The following is a 17702-nucleotide window of genomic DNA, read 5'->3' as shown; positions in this document are numbered from 1 at the left end:
TCTGTTAATCGTATATTAGCTGGGTTAACTTCGATCTCAGATAGATTTGAGATATAAATGTAACTAATAGATTTTATTAGAATTACTGATGATCTGTGGTGATGACATCTGTTAACATTTCAGGAGAAAAGCAGTCTAAATCTATAGGAGCATAACTCATTGTGCCATGCTTATAGAGAGTAGAAAGGCATTTGAAAAGAGGACTATGATAAAAGCTCTTCTAGCCCATAGCTCTTTGTATAGTGACACTCCTGCTCTGGTCTGGCGCTTCATCATGTCCTAGTAATGCTATCGGTATTTTACTATGCTTTAATGAGTATGTGTCTCTTTCTCATGTATGTATATTCTTCTTAAAATGGCTGCAAAGAGACTTATAGTTAAGCTCGGTCTATGTGATGCTGTCTCTCAGAAGGAATTGCACTGCGAGCTTTAAAGCTCAGGGTCACCACCTTGTGGTCAAATATATCCTGTCTTTCATTTGTTCTGGATTTAATCCAGGTCAAAGGCCAACTTCTGATCAGACACCTTTTAAAAAAAATGTTACCAGACCATAAAGGCTTTGCATTTTTCTTACTTTAACAATATTAATAATGCTTTAATAATGAACAAGGCAAAGAAATGTTCATACCTTGTTCCCTACCAAAGGTTTAATAGGACTACAGCAGCTGGCACAGAAAACATGAACAGGGAGATAATTTTGCAGTGTGCTTGTAGAAGGTTTGGAGCTGCATCCTGTGTGCACTTTATCTACTGTCCCCAGCATCTGTGCATGAAAACCATAATCCTCACTTGTTGTAATGCTGCCTGTCTCTTATGGAGCATAACAGCTTGTGCTGCACTGCGCTCTCTAAACAAATGCAGTCCCGCTAGGTGACATTTTGCACCTGCAAAACATTTTATGCATTTTACGCAACCATCATCTCATATCAACAAACGTAGCTCAGGATGAGATCTACTGTTTATCTGTATTATGTGTAATTACTGCATAAAGCTGTGAGTAGGCTTGTTCTGAATGCTTTCAGTGATTTACGCAGAATTAATTTAGCTTCGTAAACATCACCAGTCATTGTGGTTGAGTACTGAGGTGAATTATATGTAGATGAGCCTGAATATTGCCTTGATTTTCTGACTACACTCATTCTAAGAGCTTTTCCCTCTGTTTTGCTACATATGTGCACCAGCCTTCTCACAATACTGGATGCCCTCGGTACACCATGATTTCTTCCATCCTCTTTTTATAACTGCAGTTCAGGCAGAGCTCTCTGCCATCTGCAGACCAAGAGGAGGAGTGCATTTGATATTTATTGCAATAATGGTGTTGTATTCTCAAAGTGTTTTTACTGCACATGTTGCCAGAGTTGTTTATGCTGTGCTCTATTTTTGGAGATTAGCTGCTCCAGCAGGCCAGAACTCATACTGATGTCTCTGACCCAGAAAAACCTTCCTCCTTCATCAGCCAAACTAATCCGGTCAGGCTAATAATTGATCTGATTATGAGCAAAAGGATCAAACAATATCCAGAGGACACTATGTGTTTGTGTGTGTGTGTGTGTGTCCATGTGTTAGGGCCCTTGGCAGTGTGTGTGGAAAATCATAACCTCTGTTTGACACTGGGCAGCAATGTGCCAAGCCAAACACAGACACAAACGTGTTGTTACTCACCATTCACGTGACTAGTGTTTTAAAGAGACCCAGTTGGAGAATTGGCACTCTCTCTTCTCATGAGGGACCTCACTAAATGAAGAAGCTTGTAATCAAGCAAGTTTTTTGAAACGCCTTGAGTGCTGGATTAATTTTCAAACAGTCTGAAAGTAATATAATGTTCTAGTGTCTGCGTGAGTGCATTTAAGTTTAAACAAAGCAAAAGCAGATTTCTTAAAACAATGATTAAGTTACTTGACCCTGACCTTGGATTTAGCATCGCTCACTCCATTTAATCCTAATTATTCACATATGAAAAGGCAAAACCTGATCCTAGTTCAGTGCTTCGAGTTTGATACAAACCAGCAGCACCAATGTTAATATGAAGTTTCTCTGCTGAAGGTTAAATCTGAAATACAACGCCAAGCATATGTAGTGCGAATGTGTTTTTATAGCTCTCAGACCAAAGTGTAAAAGCAGTATTAACTGGAAGAGCTGCAAGGGGGTACTCTTCCTAAAAATATACCTCGGGTACATAGTAGATGGAACATGAGTGAAGACAACACTACTGTCAGCTCAATGGAATAAAGACAAAAGCAGAGCGTACCATTTATCAGGCTTTACCAACTCTTACCATAGGGTATACGATTTGTGAAGAAGAGAAGAAATGAGAGTTTGGTTTATGACCTTTCAGGATAAAGAGAGGGATTTTTTTCCCTCCTTTTCTCCAGGGATCCTTACTTTCAGTCTGCATTCCTCTAAACGCTTTCCGTTTCTCCACCTGCTGCCATACAGATACGAGGCAGAGAATGCTTTCTTCTTCAACCTGCACCTGTCGGACTTCAACATCATAGACACTCTTGGAGTTGGAGGATTTGGACGTGTTGAGTTGGTATATTATAATATGATTTTTCCTAATTGACTAATCTGTGCAAAACAATATTGAACAGAAATGTGTGTTGTTTTAAGTCTCTTAATTTTCTGTGGATGATACAGAGTGAAGTGGTGTGATGTTGAGTTTGGTCACAAAGCTTGCTGGTGTTGCAGAAAAACCTACACTATTTCAACTGACAATTTAGAGGAATAATATGGATCTGAATGTTGATGTTTGACTCATCCTCAGTCATCCTTTGAAAAGGAAAAACACTTTTTTAAAGAAATGTGGAATGAGTCGCATCTAGGGTAATCTTTTTTTCTCTGTGTTGTAATAACAGGTGCAACTGAAGAGTGATGAGTACAAGACATTTGCCATGAAGATCTTGAAGAAGCGCCACATTGTGGACACCAGACAACAGGAGCACATTCGCTCAGAGAAACTCATCATGCAGGAAGCTCACTCTGACTTCATTGTGAGGTAGTCAGACAGCTGTACTAAGACACTGATGAACCACACCAGTTCTAAAATTTCGAAACTCTCACACATCACTACAATAAGTTAAACTGACTCTTCCAGAATTTACAAATTACATTATAAATGTTTAGGTTGTTCAGCAGTCAAAAATAAAGCACACAGTTGCCTTGAAAATTGTTGCTGTTCAAAGAAAAACAAATATCTTCAAGTATCTTCAAAACAAGTATCTTCAAAAACTTTACAAGAGAGGGTAAAAACATTCTTTACTTTCAGTGTAAGTTAATGTAAAGAGATTTTATTGGAAGCAATTTTGGAGCATTTGTATCAGTCCAGTCATCATGACATTTTCACTCAATGTAAAGAACAGCTGTGCTCAAATTATGCATCATGCAGGAAGCTCAAATTATCCTTCTTTTTTTTTAGACAGGGACGAATGTCTTTTGTGTTGGATCATGATCATAAACCAGATAATATGATCTCTCACAGGTTTAACTGTAAAATATAAAGTACTGTCATGTTGATTTCTGTTTTTTGTACATTATCATTATTATTACTATTTTGTACTGTTTTGACTTTTTTAGCTATTTGAACAGTTTTGGCTGTGTTGTTTTAGGCTATTTTTTTGCCAGTTGATATTAATATTATATTAATATTTCCTTAGACTCTATAGGACATTCAAGGACAGTAAATACCTGTACATGCTGATGGAGGCATGTCTGGGAGGAGAGCTGTGGACCATCCTGAGAGACAGGTCAGCCCTACACACATTCCAAGACAAATTATACTTCCTTACTTACTGTTTACCGAGTTCCATCATGTATTTAACATCACAACTACTCTAGTAAAGCTTTTGTTTCTGGCCTATTACAGGGGTTCATTTGATGATTCCACTACGCGATTCTATACAGCGTGTGTAGTGGAGGCTTTTGCCTATCTGCATTCCAAAGGCATCATTTACAGAGACCTCAAACCAGAGAACCTGATACTGGACCACAGGGGCTATGCCAAGCTGGTATATGATTATATCTATATTCTGTTGATTTAATTTAAAGACATGTTGCACAAATATGAAAGAGAACAACAACAGATCTCTTTTTAGTTCAGCGTATCAAAGCCTGTTTGATGTATTTAGGTGGACTTTGGCTTTGCTAAGAAGATTGGATTTGGGAAGAAGACATGGACATTCTGTGGGACGCCAGAGTATGTGGCCCCAGAGATCATTCTTAACAAAGGTCATGATATCTCAGCAGACTACTGGTCCCTGGGCATCCTCATGTATGAACTGCTGACTGGGAGGTATGTGCAACTATTTGGATGGACACTAAATACATAAGACTGTAATTTGTGACTTTTTTAAGATTGTGTTTTAGGTTTATGGGATTGTTTGCAGTTTGCAGTATCCAAAAGTGCCCCCTAGTGATCAGCAATCGACAATAGTATTGTGGCACATGGTGGCATGAAAGCATGTCTGCTTAAATTAGAGGAAATAAACATGCGTGTGTTTCTTGTCAGAAGCTAGTTAACTTGCTAAGCTAACCTTGTTGGCCATTGTTTGGTTAAATCACAATTTCACAGACAATAAATTGATTCTTTCTAAAATAATAAAATGGCCATAGCTTACTATGTTAAGTCTGCCTACAGGCTCCTGTAGCTTACTATTGTCAGTTAAACCAAAGTTCATATTTCAAATGGAAGGACGTTCCGTATGCGGAAGGCTGCAGCACACATTTATGTGTTTATTCAGCACGACCACAGTAAGAAAAAAAGTGCTGCCTCATGCAGCTATAAAGCATTCTGAAGCCAGACAATGTATCAGGACCAATATAGGACATGGACGCCACGTTAAAAGGAAACAGAGATCACGAGACACATGTGCTTTCCTTTTGTGCATCTTAAAGCTGGAGATCGTCCAACTTGATAGCCATCATGATAGATGCATTCGATTCCTAATACAATCGTCATTTGGCTCAAGCTTATTGTCTTTAAACATCTAAAATGAATCTGTCCATATCTCTAATCCTCAAATATGTTTTAGTCCTCCTTTTTCAGGCCCTGACCCCATGAAGACTTACAACATCATCCTAAGAGGCATTGACATGATTGAATTTCCAAAGAAAATTACCAAAAATGCTGCCAATCTAATTAAAAAGCTATGCAGGTATGAAAACATGCAAAGAACATGTCTTGCTGTTATAATAGCTTTTACTGTACTAATGACAGTTTTTCTTTTTTGCTTTTCAAGGGACACTCCGTCTGAAAGACTAGGAAACTTGAAAAACGGTGTCAAGGATATTCAAAAGCACAAGTGAGAGCGAATGTGGTTTTACACAGTTAAATTAGTTAACATGTTTGGTTTGAATATTCAGTAGCTACTGGAGCATCTTGTTTAATAAATTACAATCAGAATGGTACAGCTCATTCCGTGCTCATATAATGTGCTCTGTGCAGATGGTTTGAAGGCTTTAACTGGGAAGGCTTACGGAAGGGAACACTAGCACCTCCCATCATCCCCAATGTAAGTGCACCCTAATGTGGTGTGGATGAACTAAAGATTTACACCGATCAGGCATAACATTATGACCACCTCCTTGTTTCTATGCTCATTGTCCATTTTATCAGCTCCACTTACTATATAGGTGCACTTTGTAGTTCTACAATTACAGTAGTCCATCTGTTTCTCTGCATACTTTGTTAGCCCCCTTTTACCCTGTTCCTCAGTAGTCAGGACCCCCATGGACCCTCATAGAGCAGGTACTATTCGGGTGGTGGATCATTCTCAGCACTGCAGTAACACTGATGTGGTGGTGGTGTGTGAGTGTGTGTTGCGCTGGTCTGAGTGGATCAGACACAGCAGTGCTGCTGGAGTTTTTAAACACCTCAGTGTCACTGCTGGACTGAGAATAGTCCACCAACCAAAAATATCCAGCCAACAGCGTCCTGTGACCACTAATGAAGGACTAGAGGATGACCAACACAAACTGTGCAGCAGCAGAGGAGCTATTGTCTCTGACTTTACAAGGTGGACTGACAAGGTAGGAGTGTGTAATAGAGTGGACAGTGAGTGGACACAGTGTTTAAAAACTCCAGCAGCACTGCTGTGTCTGATCCACTTGTACCAGCACAACACACACTAACACACCACCGTCAGTGGTACTGCAGTGCTAAGAATGATCCACCACCCAAATAGTACCTGCTTAGTGAGGAACAGAACTGAAGAACAGGGTAAAAGGGGGCTAACAAAGTATGCAGAGAAACAGATGGACTACTGTAATTGTAGAACTACAAAGTGCACCTATATAGTAAGTGGAGCTGATAAAATGGACAATGAGCGTAGAAACAAGGAGGTGGTCATATTTGTTATGCCTGATCGGTGTATGCTGCTTGTTCATCCAAAAAGTGTCTGTTTGTACTAATATTTAAAGATGCATTAAGCAGAGATAATGAATCAATACCTTCAGGGTTTTTCTTTATTTGTTTGCTTGTTTATTTACTTATAATGCCCTTCAGAATCACTGACACTCACAGTTATTATAAGGAAATAACACTAGATAAAATTCACTTATTATTTAATAAATGTTTTCTATGATGTGCACCAGAAGGAAAGGACATTGTCTTATTGTGTTAGCCTTGTCAGAGAAATCTTTCATCTTTAATGTTATTTCAGTTTTCTCCTTAAAACAATGGCTCTCAGATCTATGAAATTTTGTAATTCATAAACTCTTCCTATGCAAAGGCAGTGGTGATGGCAGGACGCATAAGAGATCTGGGAGTATTTAATGCAAGGTGTCCATGTCCATCCTTTCCCTCACTTGTGGACCATTCTTCAGCTCATCTCATAGGTTTTCTCGATGGAGTTTTATGTTAGGGAATGTATTCCAGTCCCATTTCAAAAAGCTTAATACTGTGGACTGAGCATTTTCTGTGTGGATTTAACGATTAATTTGGATCATTGTCTCAGTGTTAGCCACTTGGCAGCAGCAGACAGGTTTTGCACTGAAATCTAGAACCGGACAGATGAGATTTCTTTGGAAACACGTATGTTGACTAAAGGCTAACGTTTCTCATAGTTTTAGTAGACATCATAGATGGAATGCTGACTGATTTCATGGCTTTTTGCTGTTCTTTAGCAAGAGTGTCAGTAATTCTGTAGAGAAAATAATTAATACATTTATTTTTTTTGTTTGTTTGTTGGTTAGTTATACATGCAAAGCAAGCTTACTGAACTGTGAACAAACAATAACAAAAGCCAAATTCAAGTAGCAATGTTAAAATAACTTAAAATGAAAGTTAAAGTAACAACCACTCTTATAAAAAGCATACGTGTTTGAAGCTGGTCAGCGGTTTCTAATGCTTTAAATTGATTTAATAATGATGAGTAATTCGTTTTCACATATTGACTAATAGTATATTTATTTTCAAGTTTTTTTGCATTATGAATTACGTTCTTACTAATTATTGCTGAATTAAATGGCCTAAACTTTATTCTGCTCTCTGATTGTTTTCTCCCCAGGTAACATCAGCCATAGATACAAGTAACTTTGACAGCTTTCCCGAAGACAATGAAGACCCTCCTCCTGACGACAACTCTGGCTGGGACATAGACTTCTAAAGCTTCTACACACACTCTCTCGTTTATCACACACCAAACAAAAGACCTGCTCCACTGTTGCCTGGAACAGAGCTGCTTCTTTTGGAAAGGCTGCATTAAGGACTGCTTGAGGAGAAAAAGAACAGACTGAGAGAGTGGAAGAAGAAAAACTTTTGTTTTGATTAGCCTTGACTGTTGCAATAGAGAAATTAAAGTTCCTATGGACTTAAGCTACAAGGGAATCGGAGCTTTCAGCGCTCTACTACACAAGTCCCAACACTGGGGGAGGAGGGGGGGAGCATAATTCATATTGTGTGTGTGCGTGTATGTGTGTGTGCTGTCACCCTGGTGTATGTATGTGTGTACTTGCCTCAAGCCCTTCTTATCATGTTATAATGGAGATATATTGCAGCAGATTGTGACCTCACTCACTTGCTTTTTGCCCCAGATTGGCTGCAAACTTTTTATCTTCCAAACCTCGTGCGGACAAGTATGTAATAGAGATTTGGATTAAAACGCTGTATCTCAAAGCCAGGATTCAGGGCGTCCACACACACCTGAATGTTATTCTTATAGCTAATGAGGCATTCTCGAACGTGTACATAGTAATATATTACCCCAAAAAACGTGCAACATTAGCTGTTTATCCTTAAAAAGCACAACATTTTGTTGCATTTATAATAATGGCTAGGTAATAGACTTCAGAAGTGCCCTGTGCAGACATTGCATAAGTATCCCTCTTCTTTGTTCCTTACATTTCTGTGTGTGATAAAATGGCAGATGGCCATTTTGGCTGATGTGGCCAACCCAGGGCTTGTGCAAATGTTTGATTTATCAGAAACTCCTAATGTGCCTCAGATTCACGACACCGTTTATATAAAAAATCCGAAGGCCCCTGCTGAATTCAGAATGCTCACCGCTTTCAAGCTAACATCATATCCATATATTACTGTCATTAAACCCGGCCTGAACTGTTTCAGAGTAAAGTTTTAACCACTGTGACCAGGCAGGGATTTAATAGTTTTTTAATACGCCTGTGACACTGGTTTTAGGGAAAGTAGGGGAGATAATTTGAGCTTTTAATGGCCTCAGATTTAAGTCTATCTAATGGCGTGGTTAAATAACTACAGCTCAATTCAGGTATAACTTATTTGCTTATGAATACATCAAAACATCTCTGACTCCACTGACAGACTGACTATCTGACCATGAAAGGAATTAGTGCCTTAAATCAATGGCATCTTAAAACACTATTGACCATTAATGTGTTCCATGTCAAAGCCTCAAACAGACATCCTCCATCCATTTCTCCACTGTTTTATGATAAAATCCATTTTTGGTTTTTAAATGTAAATGTAACCTGTGCACAGCTAGACACTGTGAAACTGAGAAGGGACATAGAAATATGTCTTTAAGGCATGCATGCTTATGCAGCTGGATCAGCAGGGCAGTTTAAAGCAGTAATTGCGTTTCATTGTAAGACTATGTTTAGCACTTTTCTTGAATAAGTACTGTGCCACAGCATGCAGTACTAAACACCATAGTCCATGTAGCATTTGTCTTATTTAACTGCACTGAGATGGCCTCCTTCCTCTTTAACCTCTTCCAGTCGCTTCCACTCACACTTCTTTTACTGATAGGACCTGAAGACTTACTTACTACACATCCAAGACACTAGTCTATACACAACCTCCATGACGGTGGAAATACCACTCTTATCCCACCTGAACAAAGGGAGATTGTGATCACAGTTGTAATTAATTGCACACTATATAGCCCACAACTGATACCCCATATAATTGTCTGGAGGGTTTTTTCCACTTTCTTTGGTTGCCTTGAATGCCATCATCTGGCATGAAAAAAATAAGAGAACTACTTGAAAATTATCCAGGCCCATAAGGAGAATCAAGACTGTGCCTAGGTTACACAGGCCCAACAGACATCAGTAATGTCACTGAAACCATTAACCCATTACTGTCCATGTCAAAAATGTTGAATGTCCTTTGGTCCATATGATCGCTGAGGTTGCCTGAGCACACTATTTGGCTAAAAAAAAACACTATATGGCTACAATTTTCTAGAAGTTAATTTATGATATTAAATCTAGTTTTTTGGTGACATTGGAAGAAGTTACATGGTAATTTTCCATTTCATAATAAATGTATTTGTTGGACATGAATGGGTTAAAATGTATAATTCCTTTTTTATAATCAAATATTTTACTTTTCCTCACATAGTTTCGGATGTAATCTTGATTTAGACTCAGTCTAACTTTATTATCAGAGGCTGCACTCTATCTGCATTGCTTTTCTCCATCATTGAGTGATGTGTTTTTTTGCCAAGATATTTATTTTCCCTTATTGTACTCTGATGTCCTTGTACTGCAAAGTCATTTGCAGTGTGCCTGGTATGAACTTTATAGACCTGAAATAAAGACAAATTTCTTTTATTCGCGGGTTGCCCTGTCTCTCCCTATAGCAGGTAGAGTTCTGCTGTGTGCGCCGCTGTGTGTTCTATAATGACCGGCAGAGGGCGCCAGAATATTACATACTAGCAGTGAGGTAAAAATCTAAGGTATCTGTTGCTGTAGGCTACATTCTCTGGCGAGCACTAAGCAACAGACCGTGAAGATTTCTCTGCCTCTGCAAACAGTTCACACCTTGCAAAGGTGGATATCCGATTCTCATTTACATGTATCTCTGAATGCTCTTGCTGTTTTACAGCAGGCCACTCACAGCGCAGTTAGGATATAATGGACAGTTTACGCAGACTATAGAAGCCAACAGGGTAAATTTGCATTTCAGATGGACAATCGTGAGCTCAGAGACTCTGTCGTTCTCCAGTAACACCAATGAACAGACGCCTGTATATAAGTGCAGCCTGAATACGAGCAGCTCCACCATTCATGCACTGTTACATGTTACACAGAAACCAGCGCGTCAACGTTACAGTGTTAGAATGTAACTCAGGTTAATGTCTGTGCAGAAGAGTCCGCCCACAGGTACCGCCGATCCTAATGATATCCTTTAAGTCCTGCTTTAGAGAAGGAGCCCAGGAGGCGCGCGGGATTGCGAAAGACAACAAGTTAGGTGTGTAAGGGGGAGAGAGAGAGAGAGAAAGAGAGAGAGAGAGAGAGAGAGAGAGAGAGAGAGAGAGAGAGAGAGAATGTGAATAAAGAATGTGAGAGAGAATAGAAGAGAAACAGTGAGGTAGAGAGAGCGCAAATAGGAGAAACGGGGATGAAGAAAGGGAGAAAAAAAGATAAACAGTGAAAGAGTGAGAGAATAAAACGGAAAGACAATGAGAGTGAGCAAGAAACAGGCAGGTAGAGAGAGAATAAAAGAAACAGATAGCGAGAAAAGAAACAATATAAGAGAAACAAAGAAAGAAAGAGTGAACGAGAAAGAATAAAAGAAACAGTGAGGCAGAGAGAGCGAGAATAAGAGAAACGGAGAATATAAAAGAAACAAAGGTAAAGAAACATTGAAAGAGAGAGAATCAAAGAAAGACAGAGTGAGCAAGAGACAGCGAGAAAAAGAGAAGCAGAATATAAGAGAAACAAAGAAAGATCAACAGCGAAATAGAGTGAGTGAGAGAATAAAAGAAACAGCGAGAGAGAGACCGAGACAGAGAGAATGAGAGAGCGTGAGAGAGACAGACAGAAAGAGGAGAGACAGCGAGAATGAAGAAGACCGAAGAATGAGAGACACGCAGAGGGGGAGAGGGAGAGTGTATGTGTGTGTCAGTGTCCCGTCGTCAGGGCCTGAACGCTTATCCACCCCCTCCGCGGTGAGGGGCGGGTGAGTACAGGTCCACATGTATAAAGCTCATGCCTCTCTGCTTCTCTCCACACACGCGCGCTTCAGGACTCCAGCAGCGTCCCTGAGAGAACATCAGCCCTGAACTTTGACTCAGAAGAACATCCGTTCTCCTCTCCCTCTCTCTCTCTCTCTCCCTCTCTCTCTCTCTCTCTGTTCACTCTGCGGTAGGATGATGAGGCGGCTCTCTCTGGCTCTGCTGGCCGCTCTGTGTGTGGCTCTGTGCGGCGCCGCCAGCAGACCGGCTCCCGCTGCAGCAGCTGTGCGGAACTCCATCAAACACCCGGCGAGTGGAGCCTCCGCTCCCACACACACTCACACACACACCGTCAGCGCGAGACCCAGCGGTGGCGGGCGCGAGGAGGACACTGACGTCACACAGGTAATGCACAATTCAAAACAAGATAATTCTGTGGCTTGATGTAGTTTGATCATTTTTACAGTTTATTTCACCATGACTCATTTCCACTGTTATCGTCTGATGTGGTTTCGGATATTTTCATTTTAAGAATTTTTTTCTTAATACACATTTTGTTTACTAACATTTCAACCGAGGTTTACTCCTTCTAAATGAACAAAAGGAAGTACACTACGGAATTACTTAAGAAACTACTGTAGAGTTACTGTAGTTTTTTCAGTGACAAAAGTCATTTTAGTGGAAAGCTGAAACTTTTTCATTGAGGGTCAGTGACACACTGGCCCATAGGGTCTGGTACTTAAGGAGTGATGGTCTGTGAGACCTGAATTCCCCCTGCAGGATGTGAGAAGAGTAAAACTGATGTTTGTGTTGTTTGTCTCCTCCAGCCGCTAGGCTGCGCTGTGGACTCTGAGTGCCGCACATCTGAGTTCTGTAACGCCGCGCGCAGTGTGTGCATGCCGTGCCGCAAACGGAGGAAGCGCTGCGCGCGCCACGCCATGTGCTGCAGCGGGAGCTTCTGTGTGAACGGTGAGAGAAAGCATGCACAGCTCGCACATACACGTCTCCTCCCAGTCCCTTCTATTCTACATCTCATACAGCTCTTCATTTCTCTTCACTTCTACATCTCATACAGCTCTTCATTTCTCTTCATTTCTACATCTCATACAGCTCTTCATTTCTCTTCACTTCTACATCTCATACAGCTCTTCATTTCTCTTCACTTCTACATCTCATACAGCTCTTCATTTCTCTTCACTTCTACATCGCATATAGCTGTTCATTTCTCTTCTTCTACATCTCATACAGCTCTTCATTTCTCTTCACTTCTACATCTCATACAGCTCTTCATTTCTCTTCACTTCTACATCGCATATAGCTCTTCTTTTCTTTACATCTCATATACAGCTCCTCACTTCTACATCTCATAGAGCTATTCTCAACTCTTCCACATCTCATACAGCTCTTCATTTCTCTTCTACATCTCATACAGCTTCTCTTCTCTTCCACATCTCATACAGCTCTTAATTTCTCTTCTAAATCTCATACAGCTCTTCTCATTTTCTCTTCTCTTCCATATCTCATACAGCTCTTCTTTTCTCTTCCACATCTCATACAGCTTATTTTCTCTTCCACATCTCACACAGCTCTTCTCTCATTGTCTCTTCTCTTCCACATCTCATGCAGCTCTTCTCTTCTATATTTCATACAGCTTTTCTCTTCCACATCACGTATGCAACTCTTTTCTCTTTTCTTTTACATCTCATACAGCTCTTCTCCTTTACTTCCTTCACCTTTTTTCTACTATCCTTACTTATTCTTTCCTCTGTTCTTTTTTCAGTTTTCCTGCAACTTCTTCATCTATCTCTTCTCCATCCCTTCTCCACATCTTCTCCATCTCTTCTCTGTCAAATCATCCTCCTTCTGTTCTCTTCAGATATCTTGTCTTCTGTTCTTTTCTGCATCTCTTCCAAATCCTTCATCTCTTCCAAATCCTTCTCTTTGTTCAGCCATAGTTTTATGCAGGACTGGCTCTCTGACACTGTGTGTGTGCGCTCTTCACAGGTGTGTGTCAGGCAGCTGAAGTGAACTCCACTGTGTCGGTCAGCATTGCTGATATGCCGCAGCAGGTCAGTAACAGTGAGTTCCATACAGTCACTGTGACCGCAGCACGAGTTCAGAACATCACTCTGCTGCCGGAGCCGCCCAGAAGAACCAGCGTGCCCTCAAAAACACAGCAAATACTAAAAGGTACATACATATCCCTGTCACTTTATACCTCACTTTCTTCTCTCCTGGATCTCGTATACTCTAGATCTTCTTCGTCTTCTCATATAGATCTCATCTTGTGTTCTCTTCAAGGTCCCTTCTCTTCCAAATGTAATGTTCTGGTCTATATTCATTCTTGTCAAGATCTCTTTACTTTTCTTGTAGATCCCTTCTTTGTCTTCCCCTCTCAATCTGTTCTCTTCTAGATCTTTTCTCTTATAAACCCATCTGTTCTAGATCTCCTCCTTTCTTGTGGGTCTCTTCTCGTCTGGATGTCTTCTCCTGCAGCACCCTTCCCTTCTCTATAACTTCTCACCCCCCTCGTCTTCCAGAACTCTTCCTTTCTAAAGCTTTTCTTCTAAACCTCTTCTCTCTTAGACACCTTCTCTTTTGCTCCCTTCTATCCCACAACACATTTCTGGGCCTTTTTTCTAGATCCCTTCTCTGTTCTGTGTTCTCCATCTCTCTCTTCAAGATATCTTCTGGGTCTAGATCTCTTCTAGTACCTTTCTCTATTTATTTTCAGTCTTTCCTTCTTAATCTTGTCTCCAGTCTCCAGTAGATCTACAGTGATCACCTATTGTGACAACAGAATGAAATGCTTCAGTCATTTATAGCACTGATACAGTTCAGACATTCCAGGCATGATTATCATACCAATCTCACTCTCTCACTCTTTCTCTTTCAGGTGGTGAGGGAGAGGCATGTTTGAGGTCATCAGACTGTGCGGAGGGTTTGTGCTGCGCTCGGCACTTCTGGTCTCGGATCTGCAAGCCGGTGCTGACTGAGGGTCAGGTGTGCACACGGCACCGCCGTAAAGGTACCCACAGCCTGGAGATCTTCCAACGCTGCGACTGCGGTCAGGGCCTGGTGTGTCGAGCCCAAAGAGACAGACCAGGAGCAGCAGAAGGCCAGCAGCAGCAGCAGCCTATCCAGCAGCAGCAGCAGCACAGCAACACTAACAGAGCAGCCAGAAACCTTCACACATGCCAGCCACGCTGAGCCAGCACAACCTGCTGAGGACAACTCACTTTACACTGACACACACACTAACGCTTACACACACACATACAGTGCATTACGCATGTGCATGCATGGACTCACTCACACACTGAAGGGATATCGGAAATCCGACTCCCCGGAAGGATGCTCCATTAAAAGGATTGATCACATTTCCCGGACGGATGCAGAAAAGGCACACCTTGTGGAAGTTCGAATCGGAGACTTTGCCACTGAAGACAGATTTTTTTTTTCTTCTTCAGGGTCATCAAAAAGGCAGAGTGTTGTTTCCCTTTATAAGGGAACTGTAAACTCTTCTTGCAGTAAATTACTGTATTGTAAATACTTATTTGGAAGTGGCACTTAACTGAGCTTATTGATTCTGTAAAAGTAGTATTGTAAGATCAGGTGCTGCATGACTCAATGCTAATACTGTAAATGTGCAAATGATATGATTTATATTGTTATTTACAACGTGACACAAATACTCTATTTTTATTTCAAACTAAATTGTTAAAATATTTCTTTTATTAAAATATTATAGTTTGACCCGTGATGAGATTGTCCGTCCATTCTAACAGAGTTATCTTCTTCATCAGGAACTGAGTTCATTCACTGCTCTGTGCAATGTAAAACGCCAAGGGGAGAAGCCACACTGGGCTGAACTCCCACGTCTGTTTACTACATGTGCTCATTTTGCTGTCACTGATGTTGAAAGAGAAAATAAGTTTATAATGGGGGAAAATGAATGTCCCCATCAAGGATGCCATAGGAATTTTAGAAAATGTTTGGAGTCCAAAATGAAGCAAGATGCCAGAACTGTGGGTCTTGAGTTCACTTGAAGGAGGAAGCGTGAATTAGGAAAACATGTCTCATCATTCATATCACACTCATTCTTAAAACTTTTACTTACCATTTACCATTTAAAAAGGTTATTCTCACCTTGAAAGGTGATTCTTCTATGGTGATTAAGTGATTCTTCTATGGCATTGTGCCAAAGAACTTTGTGAGAATTTGTAAGAATGCAGCACTGTGGTTCTCACTCCCAATACAGTTCCTCCCGCTCCCAATACACCTGATGTAACTAATTAACAAGCCCTTCATGAGGTGAACTGAGCGTGTTAGTGCAGGGAAAACATGCAGAGCGGGAGTATGCAAGGACCGAGCCTGAGAACCACATAGAGCTTCTGAACATAGTCTGCTACAGATTCAGTAGAGCTGGTTAGGTTAGGCCACATGTGTCAGGCTCCAGTCTTCGCGGGCCACAACACTGCATACTTTAGCTCACTGCCTCATTAAACACACCTGATTCAGCTCATCAGCTAATTATCAAGGGTAAACGCTAATCTCTGCATCACTTTGTCCTGGAAGTTCCCCAGTTTGACATGCCTGGGTTCGGCTTTGGCCTGGCCAATAAGCTATTCTAAATAAGTCCCTAATGGACACATCATATGTTCAGAACTATGTAGCTTTCTGCACTTCATATTTGGTATGAATGTGATTTGTAATTTGGTCTGTAAAGCCACAAGTACACTTTGACTTGCCAGCCTTTAGCTTTAACTGTCATTCCTTATACAGGTATACAGCTCTTAAATCCCGCTAACATCGCAGTCAGTGTAAATAATATACGAGACTGCAAAACATTCCAATGGGTTTGCGTGGGTAAATGTGTATATGGCTCAAAATCCTCAGATTTCAGCACAAAAATACCTCAAAATTGCTAATCACATGTTCCCACATAGCTATTACCCTGAGAGCCTCATGCCTTTTGACCCATGGAGGAAGTTATAATGGCAGATAAACAGGTTGAGCGTTCTGATGGTGATATGTAATTCTCCGGGCAGCCGTGTCCCCATCTAAAGAAAAGAAAAGAAAAAAAAACAACCACATGAAAGCCCAAACAGGGCAAAACGGCAGGAAACTACAAAGCTAACAGGAGGATAGCAAATAAAAAGAGTCCACAGGAAGTAGCAGGGTTTCAGCTGCAAAGGCCCTTCTTCCCCAGCCTTTGGTGTATCTGGCTAACTTCTAATTAGTCCTGCAGCCAGGCCTGGATTGCAGGTTAATCATAGAGATATCTTATCCTCTAATTACTTTATCATACCCCATTGCTGACACGCAGGTAGCATGTTCAACGGGGAGCGTGCACGGGAGTGGTGCTTAAGGAGTTTATGTTTCAGTTTTGAGCCGGAAAGGCAAATAACAGTGCCAGCACTGACTGTATGCAACGGAGCTGGGATCAAGAGAATAATTACCTAATTATTGCCTTACTACATATAATTTAACGTAGGCCTAACATAGGAACCAAAATATCTGTATTTCCTTCTTGGCGTGATATTTGAGGTTGCCTTTCTAGTTTTGGAACTGGAACCGAGCTTGTAGTAAATATTCGGCGCAATGAGTAACCAAGTTCGGTTCTGTGCAGTCTATCAATCTTATCAGATAATGTTCATGGTCAGCTGCCAAAAGCTTCTGACAGCGCTGCGAGAATCAGTCTGCAACTCGCATATCACAAAAGAGGAATTTGAAAAGCTCATCATTACTGTACTGCACCACTGCATCTTAGTCAAATGCCAAGCCAAGATGTTTTGTTGGGCAAGGGACAAAAGAGGTTGAAAAAAAGTCACTGAAGTTTTCCATACCCTCATACTCACACTGTAAGACTCTCTGCATCTCTCTCTCTCTCTCTCTCTCTCTCTCTCTCTCTCTCTCTCTCTCTCTTTCCCTCCATGTCTGGTGACAGACTGTGGCTTAAAATTACAGACATGCAGATCTGTGTTTAATGATGTCGGGCGTCACAGATTCGAGGTCTCGCTAAAATGGACTATTTTAACTGTGTGCGCAGAGACTAGAGGAGGAGACGAGCGTCTAAGCGACACACACACACACTCGCAAATTATGATCAGACGTCCACTTTCAGTGTTTGTATGGGGCCTGTGCTTCTGAGCACATTTCCCTGTAGACTTTCTCATGAAGCACAACTACACACCTCAAATCACAGCCAAACCAGCAAAGTACTCAGAGACGTGTCCAAACAAAACCAATGAAAAGCATTCTCTTTCATTTCACCAGAGCTGGCCAACCCAGTGTGTGTGTGTGTGTGTGTGTGTGTGTGTGTGT

General features: G+C 41.0%; 2 protein-coding genes across 4 annotated transcripts in view; both read left to right on the top strand.

The window, feature by feature from the left end:
* The window catches only part of prkg1a (protein kinase cGMP-dependent 1a), a 60281-nt gene extending 51808 nt beyond the window's left edge, over window positions 1-8473 (top strand). For all 3 annotated transcript variants that reach the window (XM_036574116.1, XM_036574115.1, XM_036574117.1), the window contains 9 exons: window positions 2437-2533; window positions 2856-2995; window positions 3654-3743; window positions 3863-4004; window positions 4125-4288; window positions 5028-5150; window positions 5235-5297; window positions 5441-5507; window positions 7503-8473. In XM_036574116.1, the coding sequence (XP_036430009.1) occupies window positions 2437-2533; window positions 2856-2995; window positions 3654-3743; window positions 3863-4004; window positions 4125-4288; window positions 5028-5150; window positions 5235-5297; window positions 5441-5507; window positions 7503-7601 (985 nt within the window). In that variant the 3' untranslated portion in view covers window positions 7602-8473. The remainder of the gene's footprint in view (window positions 1-2436; window positions 2534-2855; window positions 2996-3653; window positions 3744-3862; window positions 4005-4124; window positions 4289-5027; window positions 5151-5234; window positions 5298-5440; window positions 5508-7502) is intronic.
* Window positions 8474-11279: 2806 nt separating this feature from the next.
* Window positions 11280-15129, top strand: dkk1a (dickkopf WNT signaling pathway inhibitor 1a). Its single transcript, XM_036573434.1, has 4 exons — window positions 11280-11780; window positions 12203-12344; window positions 13380-13565; window positions 14272-15129. The coding sequence occupies exons 1-4, from the start codon at window positions 11571-11573 to the stop codon at window positions 14583-14585; spliced, it is 852 nt and encodes a 283-aa protein (XP_036429327.1). The 5' UTR covers window positions 11280-11570; the 3' UTR covers window positions 14586-15129.
* The last annotated feature ends 2573 nt before the right edge of the window (window positions 15130-17702 follow it).

This window comes from Colossoma macropomum, unplaced genomic scaffold (genome assembly GCF_904425465.1).
Source record: "Colossoma macropomum unplaced genomic scaffold, Colossoma_macropomum, whole genome shotgun sequence".
Lineage (NCBI taxonomy): Eukaryota > Metazoa > Chordata > Actinopteri > Characiformes > Serrasalmidae > Colossoma > Colossoma macropomum.
The sequence above is the reverse complement of the archived record's forward strand: the minus strand, read 5'-3'. Positions and strand labels throughout refer to the sequence as shown.

Excerpts from the sequence above, each read along its gene's own strand:
- dkk1a (XM_036573434.1), top strand. The coding sequence starts at position 11,571 with ATGATGAGGCGGCTCTCTCTGGCTCTGCTGGCCGCTCTGTGTGTGGCT. Across the intron at positions 12,345-13,379 it reads CGGGAGCTTCTGTGTGAACG|GTGTGTGTCAGGCAGCTGAA; the intron begins GTGAGAGAAAGC and ends CGCTCTTCACAG. Across the intron at positions 13,566-14,271 it reads AACACAGCAAATACTAAAAG|GTGGTGAGGGAGAGGCATGT; the intron begins GTACATACATAT and ends TTTCTCTTTCAG.